Source organism: Oratosquilla oratoria, chromosome 36 (assembly GCF_046742065.1).
Source record: "Oratosquilla oratoria isolate Oo_2021 chromosome 36, ASM4674206v1, whole genome shotgun sequence".
Classification (NCBI taxonomy): Eukaryota; Metazoa; Arthropoda; class Malacostraca; order Stomatopoda; family Squillidae; genus Oratosquilla; species Oratosquilla oratoria.
The window spans coordinates 34,144,032-34,157,924 of NC_134812.1; the positions used below are offsets into that span (position 1 = coordinate 34,144,032).

The following is a 13,893-nucleotide window of genomic DNA, read 5'->3' on the forward strand; positions in this document are numbered from 1 at the left end:
TTTAGAACACTGAGTAAGATTTTCATATTCTCATAACTCCGAGTTAATTGAACTGAATTGCAACAGGAACAGATGCAATCATATTACCAGTGTTTAAAAGAACATCTTTAAAGCTTTGACTCGACTATAAATTGAACCCAAGGCTTCAACTAGTCCGCCCCTCAGCGTACTGATTCATCTAGTGTTAGTTTGCAAAACATATCGTTACAGAGCATCAGAGTGAAGATGTTAACGCACTGACAAAGGCCGTCACTAGTTGCCTAGTGTGAAAGTCTCAGGCAACTGCAAGCAACCAGTGACTGTCACTGAGTTGTGGAATCCTTTCTCATCATCTCATTAGTCGAAAGAATGACATCAGTGGAGGAGGTGCTTCTGTTGGCTTCGCTGGTCAAGAAGAAGAGACGCTTGGTGACGGCAACTGCCAGTGACGGTCACTTGTTACCGGAGCAGGCAACAGCCATAGCCTGTTGCGCAACCGGGCAACCGCAGTGACGCAGTGTGAAAGGCTCAATTTAAATAATGGCAGGCAACTAGTGACTGTCACTAGTGACGGTCACTGTTTGCCTAGTGTGAAAGGGCCTTAAGAGAACAAGCGGTCCTCAACACGGAAGAACCCTACGGACTAGGATGTGGGCGGGGGGGCGGATAGTGGCGGTGCCAGTGGCATTGTCTCGCCGACAGACGAGACGGCAGGGCTGAGCATCCATTAAATCGTGTTGCACTTGTGAGGCCTCGGCACTTCTGTAGGTAACCTTGATAGTGTGAACCGTATATTTCCAAGTTGATGCACACATTTATTTAGTTATTTATTTTTGGCAGTTCACATCCCCTCAAAACCTATGGATATATATATATATATATATATATATATATATATATATATATATATATATATATATATATATATCCATAGTTAAAATCTTGATACAGCAATGTAAAAACTTTATTATTATCCAGGACCCGTCATCCAGGAGGTGCCAAGATAAGAGGGAGGGAAGAGAGTTGAGGGGACTGGAGTGTGACAGGGATGGAATGGGTGGGAATGGTTTTTATGCCTTTGTTTTTTTTTTTACTACCTCCCTTATAAGGGGGAAAAGCCTTTGGTATATGTATTATTATTATCATTATCATTATTGTTGATGATGTTGTTACTACTATCATCGTTATTGTGGTGGTGGTCGTTATCATTACTGATGATGTAGTATTGCGGATTCTGGCCTCCCCCCAAAGCACATGAAATTACTTCCCGTGGCTGGGGTGGGGTGGGGGGGGGGAGCCGATTAGTGAGTTTGTATGAACCCCAGAATGAGGCAGACGGACCCAGCCGCCCAGTGGTCAAAGGCCCTCGGGTTGTTGAAGAGGCGACTGTTGACAACGACGACGCATTTTCACTTGTAAGTAGAGTGTCGATGTCGGGGCTCGACGACCTTTTCAAGTCCACTGCTTCTGTGTGGATCGTGTCTTTTAGTTGTGGAGGTGGAAACTCCCGGTGGTGGAAGAGCCCCCCGTGAGTCTGTCTGTGTCTCTCTCTCTCTCTCTCTCTCTCTCTCTCTCTCTCTCTCTCTCTCTCTCTCTCTCTCTCTCTCTCTCTCTCTCTCTCTCTCTCTCCCTCCCTTCGAAGTAGAAGGTGCCAACAAAGGTGCTTTGCGAGAGGAGGAGGAGGAGGAGGAAGAGGAAGAAGTGGAAGCAGCATCTTGCCAGCCAGGATCCTTTCATATCACAGATGTGAATGTAATAGCCTGGCGGGAACTAGGCTAAGAGGGAAAGGGGTAGCCTGCACAGAAAGCGTTTAATGCGAGGTAAGCTGTGCCTTGGGGGACGTCACGGGGTTGAACGAAATAATCCGGCGACAGTCAGAATAAAAGGAAGCGGGCTTATGTGACCGTAATATTAGCATGGTCGTTTCATTCATCTATTATTTGGTGTCTACAGAGTTGATTCTTGTTTTTCCTGCCAAGACAGCCCTGACAGAGTGGACGGCCAGGAACATGATACCAGTTAGTTTCTGTATGTAATTCGATAGTGCTGTTTATTGGATTTATTTAATTCGTCCATCTGTTTGTTTGTTTAGTAAGTCAGTTATAACCATAAAGTTTGGTGCTACATTTTCCTTAGTACAGTACGATTTTCAAGGCGATTTTCACCAAAATAGCAAAGTCCTTGACTTTCACCAAGGTGTACAGTAAAGGGGCATTTAGACGGTCAAACGGTTTGACAAACCCGGTTTGTCAAACAAGAGTTTGAAGTGATGTTTGACTATGTGAATAGGGTATCTGGTTGTCAAACACGTTCGACAAACGTGTTTGACGACCAAATACCCCATTCACACGGTCAAACATCACTTCAAACACTTGTCTGACAAACCGGGTTTGTCAAACTGTTTGACCGTGTAAATGGCCCTTAAGTGTGCATGTTGGGTTCATTTCCCGGAGCCCCCATGAGCGTCACGCCTCCTTCTTCCGCTCCTGAGTGGCACGCCGTGGGAAGGGAGGTGGGGGACCTTTCACTTACTGTAACTACCGCCAGCAATTCACTCGAGTGATGAGTGATGAGTCAATTTGCATCGGTACATAATCTGCCTTGCATGAGTATACCTGACCTTGACTCATCCTGATGTCGACATATTTTTCACACAAGCAGAAGGAGGAGGGTGGGTAAATGTTCCAAGTGAATTTAGAATTTCTCCATGTTGGAATTTAGAAGTAAATTTGTTAATATATTCAAGATCAAATGTACAATCTATCTTGAAATTATATAGTCCTACTTAACACAAGTGACCCAATGCATATCATTAGTGTATGTTAAATTCCTTCGAAAATAAAAAAGGGGACTTTTTAGAATATTCGTTTTGTTAATTAAAAAAAAAATTGAATTATTTACTTAACGTAACTTAATCTTCGACAGTATGGAGATATAGAATTGCGACACGATCTATACTGCGCTGCACTTCCAACTTTGCCCACCAGGGGGACAGTCAGAGGTCAATGTCAAGCGTTTGTTTGTTTATCAGACGAACGGTCATGTCGGTAAGGGAGTGGGTTTCCATGATTTCCTTGGCGTCTTTCACAACAATAGCTGCACGGTTGTTATCATTGGTTGTATATACATACACACACACACACACACACACACACACACACACACTGAATGGTTCCCAGTGATCAATTAATATCTTTTTTCAACCACAAATCACTTTTAATTCCATGCCATCGCAGTCGAGACTGAGAATCGCTCGATGGAGGCATCCGTTGGAAATTGAAACGTGGACGAGCCGAGGATTCGAACCCAGTTAACCCGTAACAAAGTTACAGTGTCGTAAATTCCGAGATCGTAAGTTTTAAGATGAATACTGTATTACTTCATCGCATCACTCCGTGTAATCAGTCAATTGTTGCCTCAAGTTTCTCTAATGCTACGGTCACGCTTGCCATTGTTAACGCTAGACTGGTTTTGTTTTCCTTGGCTTGACAGCGATACGTGCAGCTGTCTGGTCACACTACTCGCTTAGTCCGCGAGCGGAATCAACTGATTAAAACAAGACAAGCTACTATGGAGGAAGCTCTTCTTGGATTCGCTCTGTCCACAAATACTCTTGGCACTTATGAAGACTCAAAGAAGAATAAGAAAAATGAAACGAAAGTGGATAATATCATGGCTAATGTGCAGCCACCCTTTTGAGGAAGTTGTCCCTTGAAGAGAATCGTGGCCTCTTCGACATCCACGACTGCACGTAACTTCCAAGACCTTTATCTTCGCGATTTTTTTTTCTATGAGACTTATGATAGCCTCATGGGACCAATGAAGTTGACGTGACATTTTTTCGTCCTTGTGAACACAAATTTTTGTTTGCATACCACCTAAGTCATACGAGAACTGAATGGTATATTTCCAACAAACTAAAATTCATATTTGAGAGTTTTCTTGTGTTGTATATATTTTTGTTATTCAGTAAAAGACCTGAACTAGGATTTTTTTCTTCTTTTTTTAGTTCAATAAATACTGAATAAACGATATTTTCTCAATACCTCCCGCTCGTCTACCGGTATCGCTTGCACTAGATGCCAGAGAAGACGACCGATCGTACGGGGAGCTCAAAGCAGCGAGAATCAGTCGCTAGTGCAGCGTAAATGGCTGGCCAATCAAGCCGTTTCGCTGGATCCAGCAATGAATAACCTGCAGCCTCACAGGAGCTGGTAACGGTCCTTTGAACCTTTCATAGATCTACCTGGGAAGAGACTTTAGACTGTTGTATCATTGTGGGACTGTTTCGGTAATAAGGAGAGGACAGGAGTTGCCGGTTGTCAATTTCCATTCGTTATAGTAAATGAAAGCGATCTTGGGCCCAGTCCGGGGACCGAGTGTCAGCCCCTCAGGGTTACACCTGATGGAGGTGAGGGGTTGATGGGTTTTGAACACGGGCATCTTCACTGTCCATCTTATTGGACCACCACAGGGCAGCTACCCGTCACTGGTCCTTTACTCCATGTAACAAAAAACGCCAAGTTGGACTGCCAGTCGGTTGTACATAGATCGATTTGTATTTCGTTGCTTGTATCTAGCGCTTCTATGTATTGAAACAATATTGCTTCGAAGAGGTCAGAGTTGGTAGATGAGTCACGAAATAAAAAACTGCGTGATTCTGGCCGGTAATAATATCACTAAAATCATGAAAAAATTGACTGCACATGACTACAGAGGGCGTCACCATAGCGAAAGGGGATTTTAAGCCTAACAACAGTGAATAGGACTGGAGAAACTGTTCCAACACTTTTCTTAAATATTGGAGCACCGCAGACCTTTGAGGGGACTAGCAACGACGGAATGGGCGTACACCAGGGTCCCCTTAACGGCCGCCGAAGATACCAAGCGTAATCCTCATACGCGAGAACCGTCATGGTAAGTGTCAGTGACCAGTCGACGCCGAGGAACGATTCAAGGCCCACGTAGTTCCGACGTGAAGGAGGAGGAGGAGGTGGAAAACGCGTGGAACCCACAGTGGTAAAGAAACAAAGCTGAGGGTGGCCACGTTGGAGGCGGTTTCCAAAGTTCGTGGTGCTCGTTTTGGTGCGCCGAGTGGCGGGCGGGGTCGACTCTGCTCACGATTTCCACATCGCGGATCCACGTCAGACTCCAACAGCTACAACCTGAAGTACGAGCACATTGGGCAAAGGTGACTTCGGTTGCAGCCAAGCGCCATTTCGCTTGGAGCTCCTCCTCCGTTCGGTCTCGATGGCGGCCGGGCTCTTGCACAAATATTTTATGAAAGTGTCATAAACAGTGTAAATGATAACTAATATCCTACTCTGCCACCTGTCAGCACAAAGGGTGAGGTCAGAGGTCCGGAAAGGTGCGTCATATCCGGGCGACCAGAGGTTCCGGGGTCAACGTGTTCTTCACTTCAAGCAGAGATTTCTATCGGTGTGCGTGAAGAAGAATCTCTTAAGTCGAAGCAAATCGCCTAGGATTGCTCAGAATAAAACATGCAAGAGGCTCCACCGTATTGATACAGTTGAGCTGGATAACAACATTAAAGCAGACTTACGAAACATATTTTACTATTGTGGGTTTTCTGTAATGCTGTTTGTACGTCCAAGGTTCTGGTGTGTGCACGCCCACTGATGGAGACCAGAAGGACGTAGGATGAGGTCGACCTAAAAAAAAAAAAAAAAAAAAAAAAAAAAAAAAAAAAAAGTGGGAGAATGAAAAAATAATTGCCGTAGCTTATTTGCAGTTCAATTTGAGGTTAAAGACTTCCTTCTGTGTGAGCGGTCGAATTTTTGAGGATTGTTATTTTAGTAAGTAGGTCGATGACCCCCTTCCCCAGACAATACTCTAGGAAGGTCATTGTCCAGAAATAACTGCCGGTGGGGGAGAGCCTCCCTGATTACGGAAGTGGAAGAGGCTCTGCAGGAAACTGATTATTGTTGAAACCATCAGAGGGGCGCCACCGAGGGTGTGATGGCAGCGAACAGACGGTCTGTTTGGGGGTTGGTTGCTGCAAGTTTTGGGGGCGCTTGGGGGGGTAGCGCGCATGCTGAACACACACACACACACACACACACACACACACACACACACACACACACACACACACACACACACACACACACACACACACACACACACACACACGTATGATCATTGGAAAATAATTGGTGGTTTAGTCCAAGTAGGAACCAGGCATGAATTTTAATTCAGGTATCATAATCGGAGAGTAAGACGGATCCCACGACGTTGTTCCTTTCCGTGCAATTCGGTAAACACACACACACACACACACACACACACACACACACACACACACACACACACACACACACCAACAACCCGCCAACTCGTGGGCGGGGAGTTGGGTGTGTGTGTGCATGTGAGGTCACACACCATTACCCACAGATCGGTCATATACGAGCTCTGAATTCTCTTCCGAAAGGGAAATAGCTGTCGATCACGAGTCCAACACGTGGTCCAAAGACCATGGTGAATCACACATTTCGTGGCGAGGTTGTTGTAGGCTCTAATGGCAGGCACACGTAGTATAATCTAGTCCAAAAGGGACCGTTTTCTATTATGTATAATGTAGGAAGGAGGATACATCGGCCAGCGATGTTAGTGTTTATCAGAGTAGGGCCGATTTTAGACTGGATAGTGTGTTCTTATTCACTGTTCATAGTAATTATAATTATTTTACTATTACTTGTTATTACCATTAATATTGATTTTATTATCAATGATTTCCATCTGAAAGTAATTTACTCGTCACTTGAATTATGAAGGGTTGAGTAAGTAGGTGACTTGTTGTTCAGAAGGGGCACGCGATTGTATATCTTCATGTCAGGTAAGGTAATATACTTGAGGGTGCGTCCATATGGTGGTGGTGGCTGCTGCTGCTGCCGCCGCCGCCGCCGCAGGTGTAGGGATCACACCGCAGCACAGCACAAGAGCGCATCGCACGCTCTTGACCCCGCGCCGGTATGCGGCACTGCCCTCTTCTTCCACCACACCGCCGCCTTGCCGGAGCACGGAAGAGGTCAGGGTGTCCATTGCCATGGCAACCGGGGGAGAAGGGGTGGGGGACCAGCAAGTCAAGTCATCAGTTGTTCGGAGTCCATTGCCGAACAAAGGGCTCTTCTCAATCTTCTCCATGATTCACGTAAATGTGCCAAACTTTGACACGTCACTCTTGCAAACTACTCTATCTCGTCTCTGCTCTTTCACGTTCACCATCTCGGCGTTCAGTCAGTAACTGGCCGGAATCCTTGTAGATTCATTCTGGTATTCTGCGGCGCTATGGCAAGTTCCAGTCGGTGGAGGAATTTCCAGGCGCCACGGAATCGGGCAAATGGACGCCGGTTCCGGCCAGCCCAGTGGTGGAAATGTGTGGATCTAACCCCAAAACCTCTGGGTGGAGTGGGAAGGGAGGAGGTGAAAGGGAAACATAATTATGTTAATGTTTTCCGAGAGAGTTGAAGTTGTTTGGGAAGTGTTAGTATAATTGATCATGAAATTGCAAACTAGTTTCTGGTGACCAGTTGTGAAGCGTTGCCTTGGTCCACGCACACGCGAACGTCACTTTGTAAACAAAGACGACGGTTATCTACAAATATTACCAATCTTATCACAGTGACCTGATGAATAACGGCAGTGTCCCCCCAAACCTTTGACCTTTCAGACATGATTGTTGATGTCGTCTATCGCAACCCTTGTCAACTTCGCCCCGAGGGAACGTTAGAAAATCTTGAAACTGGAGCGAGATTTTTGCCCAAGAAAGCTCCGCTTTGGTGAGCGTGAGCAGCAACCTGACTCAAGCTTCTTGAGATATGGCGCTCGCTAGACCGGGGCTTGAAGTTTAGGTGTGAGACAAAATCCTCAGAGTACACTTGGGGTGACTAACCTTAACCCCTTCGTAACTGGGTAGGTGCGAGGAAGACGAATACATTAGGCTGGCGGCGGCTGTAGTGAGAGGAAAAATGCCGTTGCCCGGTGCTGGGGTTGGGTTGGGATGATGGGGTGGGGATAAGCAGCAGCGTGGGTGACAGAAGTACCGTACGTTGAAATTCTGCTAACTCCCCATCTTTGTCAAGCTTTAGAGTTTTATTTTATTAAGTTCCTCTTCCTGAGATGTAGAACCGTAACGACTGTGGACCGTATGAGCTCTTAGCATAAGGTTGAAAATCCTTAGTACGCTTTCTCAAACTCGACTCGTCGTTTAAGAAAACATGCTGAATCCAGGCGCCTTAGTGCGGGTCGGGTGAGCAAATGCAGCCCTCACGCCCGTGGGGAGTGAACTAACGGTCGCACCTAAAGTTGAGCCTTAGGTAGGTGTTGCAGGAATCGAACTCAGGCCTTGTCGTTGCACCTGTAGCCACCGCGCGTGGCCACTGAACGAAGAACTGTGGCCAGAGCTTCCTCCAGAATTGCCCATGGCGGTGTTTACAGCGATGGCTATGGTGGGAGTGATGGAGTCCTGTTTGTAGGACAAGGCTACTCATTCGTGATGGCAGTAGATACCTTATAGTGAAGATGTTGTGAGAAGGATGAGATTGGCAACAGCAAGAGGCCTACACTGACGTAGTAGGAATGTTTGGTGGGGGTTGTAATGGTGTTCACGGTGGCGGAGGTAGAGGTTCGAGACGTGCTCGTCGTCGTCGTTGTCGTCACCTTGTGGTCTGGTAGTGAAAGCAAAGGAGGGGGTTGGGGGAAGGAGGCATGCGAGGTTCGCGTAGGAATTCCGACCGAATGACAGGACGACCGACCGCTGCGAACCTTTTGATGCCCTCCAGATCTCTCCGTGTGAATTCAGGACTTTCGGCTTTGGAATGTTGTTGGGCAGACGCTGCGATGGCTGGCGTTGTGGTGTCAGAGGGTGGGTGTACACTTGCCTTAGATTGTAAACTTTCAGTTGCTGGTGCTTTCTTGGGAGTTGTGGGAAGCGTGCTATACCTTTGGGTCGTACATTTACGGCGTGAATAAGGCTTTTATGACTTTATTGACTTTCTTGGCACATACATTATCCAGAAGTACTCAGGGAAAGTATGTTTGTTGTGTGGGTTTACTCAGTACATGTAACGGTTTTGAAAAGGAGAATTGGCGCGTTAGCATACTGGTTACGGATGGGAATGTTACGAGTGTATATATGTACAGGCTATGGTGGTGAAAGAGGCTGGATGACGTAAGTGAATGAATTGGATGAGGGTGAACAAACACACCCTCAACACTAACTCCCGTCAACCTACGGGTAGTTTTGCTATCTGTACCTGTAGTCTACGAAATTAGTTAATATTTTTGTTTACATAATAGGCACAAGCAAAGCGCTGACCCATGCATGCACGCGCGCGCACACACCACACACGCTCACACGCACACACACACGCACAGAAAGAGAGAGAAAAATATTTTGGATGATAAGATCAATACTGATTTTCATTCACTACCTACTTTCAAGAACCCTCTTTGGATATTTGCTGATAGTAAATTTGAATATAATTACATGTTACCTGTTTTGAATACAATACTCGTTCGAATTAATATGATTGATGAATCACACATATCAATTGATACCAAATCTGTATAACAAGAGTTTTTCCCCCTTATAAAGGAGGAAGCTAAATTAGAGGTACATACCTATTCCCACCCATTTCACTCCCCTCTACCACCATTTCCACCCCTCCCATCTCAGCTTCTCATGGATTATAAGTCATCCCTACATCTGCCAATTGCCCTGGGCCAAACGCAATGCAGAAAGACACAGTACATCCACAGCATGGCCACGTCACTTAATCGGCGACTCCCCCCCCCCTCCATCCGTCCCCTCATGCAGAAAATGAGAAGACGGGGAGAAATTCCTTCGGGCTGCATCAAAATGACATTCACACATAAGCACCCCTTGAATAACAGTATCATCCATATACAATCATTTTCCACTCATCCCTATCACCTACCATCTCCCTTCCTTGCTCAACAGGCATTCCCCCTATTGTTCAATGCCCCCTTCACCCCATCCATCTGTCTCATCCTCAGTTGTCCTCTGAAGTTCACTCCCTCCACCTCTACCTTCCACATCACTTTTACTAATCTTTCATCGCTCATTCCATCCATGTGTCCAACCATCCCAGTAACCTTTCATCAACCCTATCTATTATCTCCTTTTCCATTTCTGCTCTCCTCCTTGCCTCGTTTCTCACTCTATCCAACCTGGTAACCCTTGTAATACTTCTCAGACATTACATGTGAAACACATTTAAACTTTTCCTCTCTGCCTCTCTTAAATTCCAGGTCTCTGCCCCATAATATGTCATTGGGACAATCACCTCTTTGCATCCATTTCCAGTTGCCTATTTCTCATAATATTTTTCAATCCCCCACACCATTTACTTGCTTCTGTCAATCTACAATTTACCTCCACCTCCATTCCTCCCTTTCCTGCCACATGTGACCCCAAATACCTAAAGCTATCCACTTCCTCCAGCCTCTCTCCTTTTAGACTTACTTCCAACTCACTACCATCCTCTACCTTTGTACATCTCATCACCTTGCTTTTACCCACATTTACCTTAAACTTTCTCCTGTCATATACCTTTCCAAAATCTGTCACTAACTCCCTTAATCCCTCCTCAGACCCTGCCACAAGCGTAGTGTTATCAACAACTGGCTCACCTCCCACTTTTCTCTATTTTCCATTTTCTTTAACAGTCCCTTGCCCATTACCCTCACCTTTACCTCCTGCACTACCCTAACCATGTAGATATTGAAGACATTGAACAGCCATGGTGATATTACACAGCCCTGATACAGTCCCACCTTTACCTCAAACCACTTGCTCTCTCCATTTTCCCAAATTATTTTGGAGAAAGAATAAGACAGTTGTGTATGTTTACAGATGACACCTAGATATTTAAGCAAATAAAAGTGTACAGATCTAATACTGCCATAAACGAATAAAGATTAGTAAAAGAAGTGTGGAAGGCAGAGGTGGATGGAGTGAACAGGAGGGATGACTAAGGATGAGATGGAGGATTTTGGTGAACAGGGCTTTGAGCAAGAGTGGGATGTCTGTTGAGGAAGGAAGGGAGAAGGCAGAAGGTAGGAGTCAGTGGAGAATGGCTGTTTATAGATGATACTGTAATGTATCGAAGGGAATAGGTGGGGGATGGAGGGGGGGTTAGGGAGTAGTTATGTGTGAATGATATTTCAATGTAGCCCAAAAAAGGATTTCTCCCTGATGTCAGTGTTTCTGCTGATTAAATGAAATGGCCTTGTTGTGGAGTTGTGGATGTGCTGTGTCTTGCTTCATTGCTTCTTACCCAGGGTGATGGGTGAGATGCAGAGATGGCTGGCTTGTCATTTATGAGAAGCCAAGATGAGAGGGAGAGAGGGGTGGTGGATGGGAGTGGAATCATGCCTTTTGACTTTGGCTACCTCCCTAGTAAGGGGGAAAGGGCTTTTGGTGTATGTGTATGTATTTACCTAGTTGTATTTTACAGGAAGGGGAGCTATGCTCATGGTGTACCGTCTCCATATCTCATTTTATCTAGACTGTTTTTAAATTTGTGTATCGTTTTTGCACACACCACTGTGTGTACAATTAACAGAAAGACTAGATATATGGGTACACCATCAAAGAAAGAGAAATACAAAGGGTAGTATGATCACCTTCTTCAAGGCATTTAATGCAAAAAAATCTGCATTGGACAAGAGGAATGACCTATCATATCTGAAAAGACAGTATACACCCAGACCATAGGTGTCATGCTGTTTAAGAAGGCAGATAATAGCAACAAATCTAGAATGATACTCACAGGATCACAAACATATTTCACTCACTTCACACCTCTACAAAATAGTTAGGGGCTTCTCTGCCTACCCCTTTGGGTGATGGTAGTGTTAAACACCAAATCCTTAGAATCAAGGTAAACCCACTGTTGGATTGAGTTTTATGTCTTGTATTTGCAGTTAATGTGGGCCACGATTATTAATCATAAAAAAGGTGGTCAATGAATTGGTAACTGTGACCTGTGCCCAGAGCATTTAAATTTCATAACAGATTTCCATGAATTGGTTTAAAAGAAAGAGACAGGATGCTACAAGGTTGTCTCAGTGCAATAATAGGCAATTAGGTGATTATATGTAAGTAATACATGCACAAGTACTAAACCCACAAACACATAACTTGGGGTTTCCTGAGAAAGTGAATGGGTATATGAAGATGCTGGCATTGGCATCTTGATTATATTTATTTTGTAGTTGTAGCTGAGTGACCCCCATATTCTGTGAATTGGTTTAATCATATTTTCTATGGTTATTAATATTCAAAGTGAAAGAGAATGAGTAATACAGCTGTAACTTTATATTTTATAATGCAAGTATTGTGGTACTTTGTTGTACATCAATCAGCTGATGATGCCTGCAAGAATTTTACTCGTATTGAAGAGGTTAACTATGAAGATGATTCAGTTCTGTGAATTATGAGTAAATAAATACATTTGCAACCTGTAGAACGTATTTAATAATGCTTTGTTATTCCTTCTTTCACAGTCGCAGATCGAGGTAGACAGCGCTCTTGCCTTCCAGCTTGCAGCACTCGCAATCCAAGCCTCCTGTGGGGACTTTGTTGAGTAAGTGCCCATGTCCTAAATGTGCATGCATGTAGATGTAAAAGAGCCTATGGAGACAATACCAAATATACTTATTTTTTATTTGATTGAATGATTAATTGTACAGCAAGTGTGAATAGGTTAGTAGATAGTTTCATTGACAATGATAATTGTTGCCTTGAATTAAACTAAGTGGAAACACTGCAGCCCCACAACAGCTGGCAACAATCCTTGGGACCTCTCATAAATCTTTATGGGAAGAGACTTTGGACTTTTGACTATGTTGTATAAGTTTGGAATTTTCTTTCACAAATTACTGCATCATGTAACATATTTTGTTAGCCTAAACAATTTACCTGTATTGCAGCGAGACATGCACGCGTACACATCACAAGAAAGCACAGGTGTTGCCCCAGAGTGCCCTGAGGGAACATCCGTCCATAGAGTACTGGTGAGTGCCACAGCAACATAGATATATATATTTAAGAGGCAGTCTTGATTTATAAATATATGTGTTTCTTTTAGCACTCTTGTCTTTTTGTGTTTGATTTTGTGTATTCACCAAAGTCTGTAAATAGTGACTGTGTATGAAGTATGAGAGGGGGTGTACTGTACTTTATATTCAGGGGGAGAGTTATGTGGCAAGGTGTGTGAAGTTATGTTGCAAAAAAATTATCATTAGTTACAGAATAAACTGTGTGGTGTGGTGTGTCATTTAGGGGTTTGTGTTATAGTCAACTTTTAGAGGATTGACACTTCTATCAATCACCCCCACCCATCTGTATCTCTTTCTTTCTTTCTCTCTCTGTTTGGGGTATTTACTCTTGTTTTTCATCAGATTGAATGAATGACTCCTAGTGGGAATTGAACTGAGCTCTGAAATTTCAAGATCTTGTCATCAACCACTTGGCTATGATGAGTAAGCTAGGAAGCATCTTCATGACCAACAAGTCTATTCTGAGGACTAGAAATAATACAAACTGGTTCAATTTAAACAGAGGAAAGTAATTTGTTCTGTCATAAAACAAATGTATACTTGTCACTTTTTAGTGGCTGCCCTGCAGTTTATGAAAGAAATAGCCTTGGCTGCATGTGTATGCTTGGAAACATCATTATGGCCAAGCGGTTTATGCTGAGGACTAGAAAAATTATTGGTTTCCATTCAGTTCCCACAAAGGAAGGTCCTTTTTTGGTCTGTTAAGAAGAAATGGGAGTGTATACTTGTCACTTGTTGGTGGCTATCCTGAAGTTGATAAAAGAAATAACATATCCTTCATAGTAGATGTATAATTGGAAGCATCAT

The 13,893-nt window shown here is 44.1% G+C and overlaps 1 protein-coding gene across 5 annotated transcripts in view; it reads left to right on the top strand.

The window, feature by feature from the left end:
- LOC143018952 (uncharacterized) overlaps positions 1-13,893 on the top strand; it is a 258,421-nt gene that overhangs the window by 220,227 nt on the left and 24,301 nt on the right. For all 5 annotated transcript variants that reach the window (XM_076174574.1, XM_076174575.1, XM_076174577.1 and 2 more), the window contains 2 exons: positions 12,532-12,611; positions 12,958-13,041. In XM_076174574.1, coding sequence (XP_076030689.1) covers positions 12,532-12,611; positions 12,958-13,041 — 164 coding nt within the window. The remainder of the gene's footprint in view (positions 1-12,531; positions 12,612-12,957; positions 13,042-13,893) is intronic.